Source organism: Stegodyphus dumicola, chromosome 12, assembly GCF_044657685.1.
Source record: "Stegodyphus dumicola isolate Sdum_Otavi_A_Nest chromosome 12, ASM4465768v1".
Lineage (NCBI taxonomy): Eukaryota > Metazoa > Arthropoda > Arachnida > Araneae > Eresidae > Stegodyphus > Stegodyphus dumicola.
The window spans coordinates 108,358,735-108,373,839 of NC_140779.1; the positions used below are offsets into that span (position 1 = coordinate 108,358,735).

Genomic DNA, 15,105 nt, shown 5'->3' on the forward strand with positions numbered 1-15,105 from the left:
GTTGAACTATTCCTGTGAGAACGAGCTTACTGATTATTATTTTAGTGGTGGCAAAACAATACAGTGTCTAGGACTTTTTCCAACCAAGAGTTTTGAGAAACTCTGATTCAAGCCTGGATTCTGATTCCAAAGAAGAATAGTCATCAGTAGACAAGAGTTTTTAGGCTGCTCAAGAGTAAATATAAAAGGCATTCTGGTAATGTATCATATACAGTGTATATATTACACTAAAATATCACATTTGCCAATAATTGAATACTTAAGCAGAATTAATTTTATAGAATTAATTAAATAGAGGAAGCCTCATGGAAAAAGGGAACATGAAGCATTGAAAGTGTATTAATATAATGCTGGTCAGTCATAATTTCACAGAGAGGGGCATGCAGTCATTGATCATGATGCCAGCCCATACTGTGATACTGCATCTCGGATATTGGTACTTTTGTGGATATTTTCTGAATGATTAGCAGTACTACTCTGATGCCAGATCATTTGGCAACTACAAGATGATCACAGACTTATGCTACTATCATCTGAGAATGTTACTCAAGCCCAGTCCTGTTCAGTCCAATTGCAGTGTTCATGATATTGCAGACAGGCAGTACAGTGCTGTCTGAACAGTGGGGCACACATACAACAAATCTATGGCCATATTGTCCTCCTTCTCCCAAATGTTTGGCTACAGTTTTTCAGGATATTCCACTGTCCTGTAGCAGCAAGAAACTCATTTGCCACCAACTGAGCTGTCATGCATCGATTTCTTTTTCCCAATAGGGAAATGTACCTGTCTCCTGCAGGCCTCCATTAACATCTGGAATTAGGGAAAAAAAGCAACAAAGTACTATTCTCCTGGAACACTTTCCATGGATGTAAGGAAATATATATTAGAACTCATCCTGAGAACAGAAAAAAACTTTGTGACAATCTTGTGTGTGTTCCAGCAAGAAAATTGACAGTGTAATGGGCTACACGAGTAAATTTTGCAATTTACTCTTGCACAAAAGAGAGTTCTTTGAATAATATCACACTTTAAAGCATTATTAATTTTTTTTTTTTTATTTTTGAGAGCATTTTCCTCCCCACTCTTTAATGGATGATGATTTTGCCATAAAGAAGTAATTTTGTGGGCTAAGTGAAAAAAATCACCCATCACTGTTTCTTTGAAATGGTGCTACAACACAGCATAAAATTATTTCAATAACTTTTGATGTTTCATATTCTAGTTCATCAGCTATGCCATTTTTTGACATCTACTTTAGTCTAACAACAGTGAGCTGATATACAAGATTTGTTGATTTTCGAAATCTATATGATGTATCATTTTATTTTCATCAGCAATACACTTTTAAAAATGAATTAGGATTTGAATTTAACATTAAGTTCTGAAAGTCTGAAAGGTTTTAATGTGAAAATTTTGGCATACTAATAATTATTTTAATATCAACAAGATAATCAGCAATTTTTGCTTTGAAAACTTCCATGTATATAAACCTCTTTGTATTCTATATGTGTTGTTAAAAATAATTAAATACTTAAGCAGAATTAATTTTGATGAAATAATAAAGTGTAATTTAAATAGAGGAAAGTATGCAGGTATAAAGCAATGTGATTACAAATATTATTTTGTAGAGCGAAATAATTTTTGTTGCAGTATTAATCATAGGCTTTTATTTTTTTTTTTTTTAACTTTCAGTTGATCAAAGTGAAGGGGGCTTTAAATTTTAGACATGAAAATAGTAAATTTTTAAGCATTTCAAGAAGGGCAATTTAAAATCCTAGTCGCACATCATCTTGGTATCCGGAGTATGATATTCAATGTAATGATGTTTATTTAACTTGGTTTTGATTACGGAGTATACAAGAGGCTTACTACATCTATTCCAACCTTCTTGATCATGCTACTGGTTTAGAACATTTCTAGGGCTGCAGAGCTTCGTGAATCCTTACATCAGCCATGGTTAGCTCTTCAAAATATCCTTAGTTAGATTTGTTGCTGATTTATTGATAGTAGAGGTAAGCTTAGATGCCAGGTAGTTTAGCGTTTAGTGTACAGCACACATTAACCTTATAATACAGTAAATTTCTACAGTCTTCCCACATCAAAGTCAATAAGAAAATAATTTTAAATGTCTGTATATATTAAGCACTTATCAGAAAAGCTTTTGTTTTATATGGTGCACTAAAAGAGTAATTTATTAGATCTCTGTTTTTATTCATGCTGAGTTTTTGTGAGCTTGCACCGTTATATTCTTCCATGACTGTGTACGTAACATTTTTAGTACTGTCTAGTGGTTTTTCTTTTTGCATCATCACTTCTGAATCATTATATACATACCAGTGACAATTCAGATATAAATCGACTAAGATACTAGTACAGTTTGTTAATCATATGTTGTATAGTTTCTCAATCTTGATGTATATCTTAAAAAATCATAATGAAGTACTTTAAATTAATTAGTATTACAAAAGCTACTATATGTTATTTATTTAATTTCTTTTTGTAGGTGAAGTTTAGTGAACTTACATTAGATATGTTTCGCATGCTGCAAACTTTGGAAAGAGAACCTCAGGAAGAAACTACTCAACTTTTTGATGCATCTCCTGCTCCTGGAAGAATTCCATTTGTAATTTTTATTCTTTCTTGTATTTGTCTTACATATATGTATATTAAGATATTTTGTGGAATGATCAAACTTATACATTATGCTTTAACCCTTATTGTTTATCATAACGATCAGTTGCTTATAACATACACTCGAGTGAATCTTTCTATCAATAGCTTAAAAGCTGAGATAATTTCGGAAGTTCCAAAAATTTTAAGAAATAAATTTCTAAAATATTATTTTAATCAGTTGTATCATTGATTTACATTATCGTTTACAGAAATTTAACATACTCTGATTATATAATGTTTTTATTATAATGAGGATCAGATAATTGCATTCACGTAAGTTTGCCATATTAATGCAAATTTAGAACACAAACTTGCCTTCTAGACTGTACCAGAACTGGCAGAAAATGAAGCTGCTTGTAAGAAGAAAGAAATGTTAACAGAGCAGACATAGTAAGCTTGCATTAATTACTGAGTTATCATAGATGGCTGCAGATAGAGGATTTCAGTAAAAAACAGCAAATTGAGAAAATTATTATCTATATAATTTATCTCTTCTCAGTATTGCAAGATGGAAATAGCCATTAATGCTGCATTACCAAAAAAGTGTAAGATTTTTATATGCAAGGATATAGAGTAACTTGTGGGTGATTGAGCGGCAGGTAGCACATCTGACTCCATATAATAATTAGTACATTTGTGAGGTTGCATAATACTTGCTGCATTTTAAACTCAAAACATATTTATTACAATTATGAGAAGCTCTATACAAATATATATAATTCATGGGTAGCATAGAACAGTTATTGAAGTAAAGTATAGTTCTTATGATGTGAGGTTCCTGATAATGAGGGCTTCTTTAGTTGAGAGTTCAAGAGCATTCTGATATGTTATTTTGATGGAAAAAGTCGGCAACCCACGCCTCCTTAATTTTTCAGTAGTATTTTACATCCTCTGATTCGTTATATCTGGAACGATATCAAAGGGGAAACAAGATCATTGGTTCGTCAGCCTTCCTGAAATCAAGAGTCTTTGACGACAGACACAGTGCAGCACGCTAAAAGCTCTTAACACTGGTTGTGAAGTTATGACTAATGTACTGTCAACTGTAACAAATTATTGCGATGTGAGAACCATGTCGTGTGACACATAGTAAAAGCTTTGAAACAGTGACTTGCAGAGACCTCACACATTATTTTCTGATCTCTGTGTGGTTCGCTGCGTATTCCCCCTCCAGTATCATCATGATAATACTTAAAAATCGAGAAAAAGCGCATGTCTGTCTGAACGAGTATGACGAATATTTGTTTTGGCATGATGGGCAGATCTAGGTTTCAAAGTATCAGGAGGGTAAGTCTCCGTGACGGTATTCAACAAAAATGCTGGTTTCACCTGGCCACTTGAGACTGGAAAAAATTTTCTATGTATGGATAATTTGAACACTTTTCACCGTGTTTGAGAACTTTAAAATGCCATTGTACAGTGCTTGTACACTGCCGTCATACTGTGTCAAATCGCACAAAGACATTTTTAAGTCTTTGTGAATAAATACTGCTTTTGCTGTATGTGATCCAATTAATTTTGGTTTAAGTTGCTGCATGCAACTTCGAAGTTGTTCGATGTATTCAATATAATCAGTTGCAATATCGGATGTGTGTTGAAAAAATTTACATGGGAGTTTAATGGTAGTTCTGTGCACAAGTTCAGCGGACGGGCAACTGATGGTTTCTTTGAAGGCCACTCTCAAACCATGTAGCGCAGTTGGTAAAACTTCTGTCCATTTTTAGTGTGTCGTGACACATTAATGCAGCTTTTAAAGTATGGTGAATTTCCTCGATTAAGCCATTGCTTTGAGGATGATAAGCAGTTCTGCGTATTCTTTGTATGCCTAGGAGTTTAGTTAGAGCCTTAAATAAACGAGACTCGAACTAACGTTCTTGATCAGTTGTAATAGCAGCTGGTACACCAAAGCAGGCGATCCAGTTGGTGTAGAAGTCCTCCACTACCTTTGTAGCTTGAATATTAATGATGGGGGATATATTCTGTCAATCTAGTAAACTGATCAGTAGCTGTTAGGCAATATGTGAATCCATTGGAAGATGGAAGTGGGCCGATGAGATCAATATGAATATAGTAAAATTGTGTAGAAGTTTTATTAAATGATTGTGAAGGGGCTGAAGTGTGTTTGTGTATTTTAGATTTCTGACACGAAATATACCGTCTTGCCCAGTTCGTGATATCTTTGTTGATATTTGGTCACGCATATCGAGTACGAACTAATTTTGGCATCGTTCGAATGGCTGGATGAGCTAAATTATGTATGCAATTAAAACACAATTTTCGAAATGTCTTGGGAATGTAAGGTCTTGCTATATATAATAGATGAAGATATCACAAAATAGAATCAGATCATTACTTTGAAGAATCAAATGGAATACAAGTTTTTAGCATTCCTGTTTTCTTTTGGGGGAGGTCTATGAAATGGATTTCTTTATTCCAATAAAAGTGCATTTATGTATTGAAACAAATGAATATACTTACTGGTTGCAAGGAAAGACTAATAAAGTGCTAGGGTCCATTTAAATATAAATTCATTTTACTGTATCTTACTGCCTTTCATATACTTTTTGAGTGACCTGTCATTAAAAGTGAACCAGGGATAGTATTTTTGACGCAGCAAGTGGTGGATGCAGACCTGTTTTTAACATTTGAATTACCTTTTAAATTTTACAGTTAAAATCTCTATTAACACTAATACCGAGTATTTCCTGTTTAAATATGTTGCACACCAAATATCCATAGTTGATTAGAAAAGCAAATTTACTTAGCAATTATTATTTTGTTCCAGCATGCTATTTTCTATTTAAATAGAAGAAGCTTCTTATTTGGGTATAATACAGCTTACTTATGGGAGTTTTTTAAAATTTCAGCATGAAATTTCCATAGTAGTCTGCAAAAATGAAAATTTACTATGAAAATTAGAAAGAGAAGCTCTCGAGGTAGAGCAATGAACATGTGTATGAGCAGAACTAGAATAATTGCCAATGGCTAAAGATTTCAGATGCTTTGGAAACTGGGAAAAATTATTATCCTGCTGTTTGCTGGAAGATTGGCTAAATTCTTGAAAAGAACAAGTACTTTAATTAGGGGGTAAAAAAAAAGGGATGTGGTGGTTTGAGCTGAGAAATAGCTTTAAGATTATTTACTTTCAGTTTCAATAAAATATGCTTAGCACCAAATTTCCTGTATGGATGAAATTAGACTCTACTTTAAAAGTGATGCTGAGTACTGATTTATATTCTGTTAGACAGAAGCAAAAGAATCTTTAATATATTTTCTTAGGGGGATATATGGTATATATTTTCTTTCAGTGGTTCTTTTAGAACTTTTAATAAGATGAGGATCTTTTTTATATGTTCCTTTTTATTTTTATGCCTTTTGAAAATGTTTCATTTTAAATTGAAAATATTTAGTTCCATGTAGGAACAATGTCTGAATTTAAAATACCAGCTTAATTAATATTAATGAAAATGACATAAATTATCTGCAGTTATTTTTATCTATAAATGTAATTTTTTTCTCTTTTTACATTGGTTCATTTCTGTGCATGTGAATTTCTGATGAATTATATAATTACAGCAGCCAGACAATGGAGATCAAAGGCCAGCTAAGCGTGAAAATCCTCATAAATATCTACTTTATAAGCCCAATATAAGTCAGTTGATAGTTTTCTTGAGCTCCGGGTTCAAAGAATTGCCTCCTAATGGTGTGCTTCTTTTATATATGTCAGCAGATGGTTGTTTCACAAATGTAAAACATCCAGATGATGGTAATTTTTTTTTTCTATTTATTTACATTTTTTTGCAAAATTTTTTTAAAATTTTCTGAAAGAACTGCAAAGAATAGACTGTTTTTTGCTGTATGATCAAATTTCATCCAAAGTCATCTGAATCATTTGATAAAATTCCTGAACTTTTGTGTCCACTTTAAGTAAATAAACATAAAATTAAAAACAAATATTAATTGTTTACTCTACATACTCCTATTTGAAGAATTTTTCTGAAATGTATTTTCTATTGTTTTTAAAATCTATCTAAAATCCTTTAAGTAATTTCATAATCAAAGAAAGAAGTTTGTTTCTTCTTATAGATCATACTTTGTTAATCCATAATTTACATTTTATAATTTATTGTAAATTACAGTAATTGACTTCTGAGTTGATCAAGTCAGTTCAGATAATTATGAAATTGGAGTTTTGAATCTGATAAACATGTAAAATTTTCCAAATAGTTTTTGGCAGTATTTCCTTATAAAGCAGTCACAGCATAAGCATTTGGCAGCATTTAACAGTTTGGGCAGTTAAGTTTGCTACCTCTGTAGCTTAAAAAGTAGAAAATGAAAGTATCATTACTTTGACTTTTGCTGACGTCTTTAATCAAACAGATCCCCCTCCCCCCTTCAGAATACATACCTTCAGAATGTAGTTTCGTAGTCCTTATAGTAGTAAGGCCCTTAACATGAATACAATTACTGGATGTGCTGAAAATTTATGTTCCTCAGATGGATGTGAAGTATTAAATGTAACAGAATATTTTTATACTTTTCTGTTTCTCATGAGATTTCATATTGCAGAAATATGTTTTATATGTCTGAACTGAAGATTTTAATAGCTGAATATGGCATGATTGTACAAAACTTCTTCCATCAACTTTGTAACTATATATTTTGTTTTCAAAAGCCAGTGATTGTAGCAAAATTAATTTATTATTGGGATCTTTTTATCTGCACTGTAAGCAAAATTAGAGTAGCATCCCCTGAATTTTCACATACACTTCTTTATAACTTTGTACACTGATCTGTCTGTTCTATTGCCATTCAAATTTAACTCCCGAATATTTGATTTCAAAGAACAGAGAAACTGCATATAGATTTTTTATATTATTTCAGTCTTGCTCCTATGATTTTTTTAGTATATATAAAGTTCATAGAATGTTATTCATATTTAATGCAGATAAATTCTTAAATTATTTTTTTCTCTTTCATAAAGGATAGGCTCAGATTTTGCAGTGATTCACTTTTGTAGGAATTATTGCTATTTCAACTGAATCACTAATATGACAATTGTCATATTTTTTCATAGAACTAGTTATTAAGATAAAGTTCAGAAGTTATTATTGACTGTTCTTTATAGCATATTTTAAGTTCCATTTGTTCTTGACCTTTGTTTCTTCAGTTATTCTTACTTTTCAATCACTTTATAGTTTGCAATTTTGAGGGGGGAGTGGTAGAAAAAGCAGTTTATTTTCATTTATCATTTTGAAATAAGTCCGTGCCCTTTAAATGCTAATGTTATCAACATAACTGATTAAAATATTTAGGCAGAAAATAAATTATTTTGATATTTCTCATATTTTGATTTATTTTGAAAGCTTCCTTACATTGCTTAGAATAATTTAGCAAAAGGCTCACCTCATGTGAGAAGTAACATTTTTCAGACATTTCACAGAAAATATTCCTGTTAATTAAATTATTCAAATAATATTTGTTGCTCTATAGTTTATTGTGATAAAGCCACCTTTTTTGGGAGGCAAAGAACCATTGAGATTTTCTATGTTATTATTTTTTATTACTTTGTGCCATTAATTGTTTCATCTGTGGGATAGGAGCCATAAAATAAAAATATGCTGCTCTTTAGTTACAATTACTTATTTTGTACTGTAAGTTTCTTTTTGGATTAGTATTTGGACTGTAGCCTGGCTATAAAAGGAATTTTTTCGTGGTTCTTCCTCCATTTCTTTGACCTGCTATGGCAGTTATAAGATTAGAATTTGTTTAAATGAGCAGATGAATATTTATAAATGTTGAACTCCCAGACAAGCCTAATTGCATTATTCTTTTATTTAAGTCTCTTTCATTTTAGGAATATACATTCTGTTACTCATTTTTAGATTTTTTTAGTCTTACTTACTTTTTCCAGAGTTAATTTTCAGATATATATCTTTTCATTTTTTTCTAATATTAAGTTTAGGTTATTTGAGTATGGAAAAGCCATGAGAGCTATCTCCCTAAGAGGAGAGATACCTTCACGGAGGGCTTTCTGAGGGAAACTGGCTCCTGTTCACATTACACATAAGGGAATACCACAAAAGCTAACCACGTAGCCAGTGGTTCACCTGGTATCAAACTACTAGTATTCAGTGGTCTTAAATACTCAACTACTAGTGGGACTGCAATATTTTTTCTGCTTTCGTTTATTCTAGTCTGTTAATATGGTATTTTATCATGAAAACAATGTAAATACTTTACAACTAAAACTTCACCAGTTATCTCCCCCCCCCATGTCATCTTTCCATCTGATCTGAATAAACTAAAGTTTTCAGAAATATTGAATTTTTCAATTTTTTGCCATCTATTGTTCTCCATTTCTGTCATAATCAATAACTTTTTATTATTATGCCGTATTTTTTAAAGGAACAGGAAGTGGAATAAAGCCTGTAAACTTACTAGCTCATTCAGCTGTTCTAATCTGTAGATTAAACTTGTTATTAGTTTGTTTTGAAGCTGTGTTTTCAGTTATCAATAGTTTTAAACTTTTTATAAGCTTAATTGTTCAACATTATATCTCTTTCTTCTTCATAATTTTTAAGCCATTATTTTTTAATTATTATTCTTTTGTGTTAGGTTCTGATATTTCACTAAAAAAAAATTGCCATTGAATGTTTGTTGGTTAATGCTGGCTGTTGTGTGATTTGAATGTCCTTATTTATACAAAGCAAAGTTACATTGCTTTCCCCCTCCCTTTATTTGATTTTTCCTTTCTGTCATTATTACCACTCAAAATGAATGTTGTATTTTTTTTCTGCATGTCATCAACTGAGGATTATTTTGTGGAATAATAAGAGAGCTTAGATCAGCGGTTCTTTACCTTTTGAGTAATGAGTACCATCTAAACTAAAATTGAAAACCTTAAGTACCACCACTATATTTTACAATGATTACCGTATTTACGCGAATCTAATGCGCATCGTTTTTGGCCAAATGTACTCAAAATTGGGGTGCGCTTTAGATTCGATGGTGCATTAGATTCGAGTGCAAAGTTCGCCGATGACGTCAACCAAATTTAAATCGTAACAATGGATTACTGTATTTCTCGACTACATTTACCGTTACATTTATGGTTGACACATTATTGCATAGAGGATACAAACTGCAGAGTACGTAGTCACGAAATGGAGGGCAAGCAGAGAAGAATGTCATATGACGCTACTTTCAAACGTAAAGTAATTCTTTATCCTGAAAGAAATGGCAATAGAAAGGCTGGGAGAGAGTTAAATGTAGCTGAGAGCAATGTTCGCTTGTGGCGGCAACAGAAATTGGCACTGTTTGCAACTAAAACTAGTAGAAAGAACTTCACTGGCCCTCGCAAAGGAAGACACCCTAAAATTGAAGAAAAAGTTTTGGAATTTGTACATGAAAGGAGGAAGAATGGACAACCTGTGACTAGTGACACTATAAGAAATAAAGCAAAAGAGGAGGCTGAAGTTCTTGGAATACCGAAACCAGAGTTTAAAGCTAGCCGTGGATGGGTGGATCGGTTGATGAAGTGGATGGGCTTATCTCTAAGACGCCGTACAACAATATGCCAAAAGCTTCCTGCAGATTTTGAGGGAAAACTACTAACATTTTAGCGGTGTGTCATCACACTTCGGAAGGAAAAGAATTTTTCAATGGGGCAAATTGGCAATGCTGACGAGACGCCAATTTGGTTTGATATGCCTCCTAAGTACACCATTACGTAGAAGGGGACTAAGGAAGTTATCATCAAAATAGTGAATAAAGACGTTTACTATTAATCACTGACTGTAGAAACTGTTAGCTAGATAGAAATGTTACGATTTATTTCATGTTCATACTTTACGATATGTACCGTATATACAGTAGTGGTAATTAACAATGATTGTTTCACATAACAATAGCCCACTAATAGGTTAATTCTATGCTCTGATACTTTATGTATAAATCCATTGTTGTATAAAATATGGTATCTAAATTTAAATAAAATTATCATACCATTGATTGATAGTTTATATACAAATCCATTGTTGTATAAAATAAGATTCAATAAATTCCTCATACCATTGATGCGCATTACATTCGCCGACAAAAAATTGTTTTATTATTTAAAGTTTTAAAATGGGGATGCGCATTAGATTCGCATAAATACGGTATTTTTCAGTTTCTGAATAGAAAGAAATATTAAAAATGATAATAATAATAAAAATCTGAAGTTTTTCAGATTTTGCATTGTGTCCAAAGGGACTTTTTTAACCTTTTCTGTGTTACGTTTATTTATTGAATATCATATTCTTTGCACTTAAACCATAAAATTCAATTCAATTCAGCAATATCGCAAAATAATTCTGAATTAGCATATGTTTAGAGTTTCCGATACACAGTCTCGCGCACTAGAGATAAAACAAAAATACCCCCCTTCCATAGTTTTGCCATTGCTCGCTTTGAAATAGTTGAGTTTGTTAATAAAAAATTTGTTAAAATTTTGCAAAATTTGAAATAAATAATAAAACAAATTAAAAATTCGGGCATCCAAGTGGCCATGTTCGTGTGGAAGACTACATTATTCAAAATTCGATGGCTCTAGGTACCATTGTTTTTTCACAATGCAAGGAACATTCATGCATTCATGCAGATTCTTCATTATTAATTCATTCTTTAAATATAATACATAGCGATAATATTTAGCGGCAACAGTTTGAAAAGTGAATTGGCACAAAATGCTGTTTTGAAATTAATAGCCCTGCTGGTCTAACGCCCTTTGGGCTAAAAATTATTTTGCCATTTGCCAACCTATTTGAATTAAATATGTGCACATAAAAATATTAAATTAAAAATTGGTTACTGTTTTAATTATCAAAATTTGAGTTATAATACGTTAATTATAAAATTTAGAGCGAAATTTGGGCCTGTTTAAGAGAAATCTCAATTTCTTTATGTCTAGTCTTATTTCACTTAGTTTTAAGCTTAAATTAGAATCCACATTTAATTTTTAAACTTAACATGGCAGGAAATCCTTGTTCACACATATAGGTTGTATAAAAGGCAATAAACATGTAAAGCTTTATTTGAAGTGCTTCTAAATGTTTTTTAAAATTATTATTATTATTATTATTATTATTATTATTATTATTATTATTATTATTAAGCCAAACGTTAACAAGTGTGTTATTTTTGAAATCTTCAGTTAGAGTTCGATCATAGAAAATTTCTATCAATTGTTCTTTTTCTTCATGAGATGAAATTCCATTTATATCTGAACAAAATGGATTTCTAATAAAATTTTCTTTTTCATAATCCTCAGGAAAATACATAATGAAATTATTTATCAATGAAAAACAATGATTTTTAATGTCGGATGCTAATTCTTCTACTTTCAAATTCATTTTGGCCTGCCCAGTCTTAACAATTCTTATGCTTACCAGGTAACTAGCTTCCAAAGCTCTTTTGCTTGAAGTATAAAAACCTTTCATTACTTGTCAACTTTTTTGGAGCTCCGATAATACCCTCTTAAAATAATCTTCAGAGTTATCCTTCAAATTGCCATGCTTAGATTCAAGATGTCTTTTAAGAAACAATGGTTTCATACTTTGATTGGATAGTAGTTCATCGCAAACAACACACTGAGGTTGAGGTTCCGTTTCATCTCCATTCCAAGTAAATTCAAATGATAAGTAACTGTCATTATATTTTCTAGAAACAATATTTCTTTTCTTTTTAATATTCTTAGTGCTAGTAGATTGTCCTGGATCCATCAGCTGTGAATTGCCACTTTTACACTTAGTGAATCTTAGCCATTTTTCCATTTTGAAAATCTAGGTTTGTTTTATTATTTTTTCACAAGTATGTAATTGCACAATATATTACGAGTTCTTCAAAAGCAGATGACGATTTTCTCAAATTGCGTAGAAAAGTAAGAAATGCAAAGCAAGGAGAACAGAAAATACCTATTGTTAGAGACAGCAAACCGATGTAAAAAGTGATTCTCATTGAAAATGGAGCACTATGAACCCAGAAATGGCGACATAAAGTGCTGACATGTTAATAAATCGATAAACTCTAAGAGAATTTATGAGATACTATTATCTTTTTTATAGGATCTTATTTTTATTATATTAGAGCATCCATTTTTATCATTTCTTTTTAAAAAAATCATTTAAGGCAAATTTTTTATGTCTATGGCTGAAAGAATATTTGTTAAACATACAACATGGAAGAACCACAAAAACTAGCATGAAGACAGATTGTTCGGCTCTTGTTGAAGTCTATAAGCGGCTATTGACCTTGAACAAAGCTCAGGTCACATAAATTTGCGAGTGTTAGAGAAAAACTCAATCAGGATGTAGAGGTTTTAATTTTTTAATTTAATAGTTAAAAATGCTTTGTTTCTTTGCATACCACCAGTGGTATGCGTACCACTGGTTGAGAATCCCTGGCTTAAATGTTTTCTGTTATTTAAAAGGAAGTCCTCCCCCTTTTGAACAAAATAATAATGTCAGTAAATTCAAAATTCCTTAGCTTTTAAATATCCCCTCTTTTTACTTTCTTTGCTCCCTTTAAGAAGTGCATTGAATATCACCACTAATTCTATTCATACAATAAATGATGTTTAAACTGTATACGAATTAAGTTGATATTTTCTCGCATCAATATTTTCTGGTATTTGGTAAAATAAAATAGTTATATAAAAGAACAAAGATTTTTAAAATTTTCATGCTAGAAGGAGAATTCTATGCTTAAATAACTATAGATTGTGTATGAATCATCCTAGTTCAGATCATTGCTTTAATTTCAAGTAATATAGTTCCAAAGAGAATAAAACTTTGTTAAAAATAGACAGAATGAGTTGTCCCTTTGGCTGATTTTTATATTAATTTTTTTAATAAAGTCTCCAGAGTAGAAATTCTTCTGGTTTTTCATTATGCTAAAATTTTTTGTTGTAGCTCCATTACTGAAGAAGAAAAATGTTTGAATAATCTAACAAATCCCTCCTGATTATCATGCTTATTTATTTTAATTTTAAATGTTACATGCTAAATAATATGTCAAAATTTCTTGTGTAAACTCTATCTCTTACACTTTTCTAGGAGGGGGAAAAAGAGAATTGTGTTATATAATGAACATTTCATTTCCCCAATTATTGTTATTACTCATTTTTGCTTGTAAAGATTGTAAACTAGTCATGTGCTTAAATCATGTTAACTTCATCTCTTAGCTCCTTCTTTCTTATACATATTCTTTTTTACTGGTGAAAATTAAAGACTGGTTATATATTTAAATTTCTTGTGTTAACTTAACTTCTTACCCCCATTCTAAAGAAAAATGTTCGTATTACTTGCATTCATATTAATACTAAATCTGTCTTTTTTCCCTAGGTTATGATTATGGTGGCATTGCTACAAACAGTAAACGAGAGCCAGATCATATCAGTAAAAGAAACGTTCAGCTAAAAGACATTCACTGGTATATTTTATTAAACTATTTTTCTTCCTCTTTCCTGGCATGTTTTATATTCTTTTTTATTACATTCATAAATTCTTATACGTATATTTCAAGAAAGGTAGAGAACCAGTCTAAAATAAATGGAAAAATTTATGCTAATTAATTAATCTCTCTTAACCAATCTTCTTAATTTGATTTTTTAAGTGAATAATTTTGCTGCGTGATGCACATTTAATGTGGTGATGGATATTTTGAATTTGCTCAAATAAAAAAAATTAAGCATTATTATCTGAGGATGATGAGATGTATCTAAGTTAGTCCTCAAGATCTCCTGCACGGAACTTGTCTAACAAACAAACAGAGGTGAAGGATAGATTAACTAATAAAATATGAATATCTTATACCCAAGAATTATGTATTATATCAATCTGCAAATGCCTGTAATTTATATTCATTTCTGGACAAATAAAGTTTTGGTTTTTAGAAAATTCAGCATGGCAAATTTAAAGGCATATACAAAAGTTTTTTTTCCGTATATACATATTCAAATAGACCTTTTTAATGAAAGTATATTATATTTATAATATATTTGGATTAAAGAAGTAAATTTATGTTGTTATTGCAGCTATTTACCATTTTTTGTGCACCCATCAGCACTCCTTGTATAATGTAAAATTTAAGTTTGTGTGGTTAAGAATTTATTTGTTCATCCCATTTCAGGCATCAAGCTCCGAATTAATGCATCTTCTAGCTAATTTGTTTATATACTATGAAATGAGAAAGTTTCTATAAAAACAGAATCTTATAAATAATATTTGCAGAGTTTTTTTTTAAACATTAAAAATGGAAAATAAGGCAAAGAAAAGAAAATCTTGTTTAATTATCTAAGAATTGCTGTTTTGTTTGTGCTAGTAAGTTATCAATCCAATTTTGCATGTGTGAAATGTCAGTTTTGAATATCCAATTTTACAGACAGTAGC

General features: G+C 31.0%; 1 protein-coding gene across 1 annotated transcript in view; it reads left to right on the forward strand.

Annotated features, from left to right (window-relative positions):
• Window positions 1-15,105, forward strand: part of LOC118204587 (protein SCAI) — a 113,701-nt gene that overhangs the window by 58,205 nt on the left and 40,391 nt on the right. The window contains exons 8-10 of the mRNA XM_085806777.1: window positions 2,505-2,624; window positions 6,251-6,440; window positions 14,059-14,146. Coding sequence (XP_085662903.1) covers window positions 2,505-2,624; window positions 6,251-6,440; window positions 14,059-14,146 — 398 coding nt within the window. The remainder of the gene's footprint in view (window positions 1-2,504; window positions 2,625-6,250; window positions 6,441-14,058; window positions 14,147-15,105) is intronic.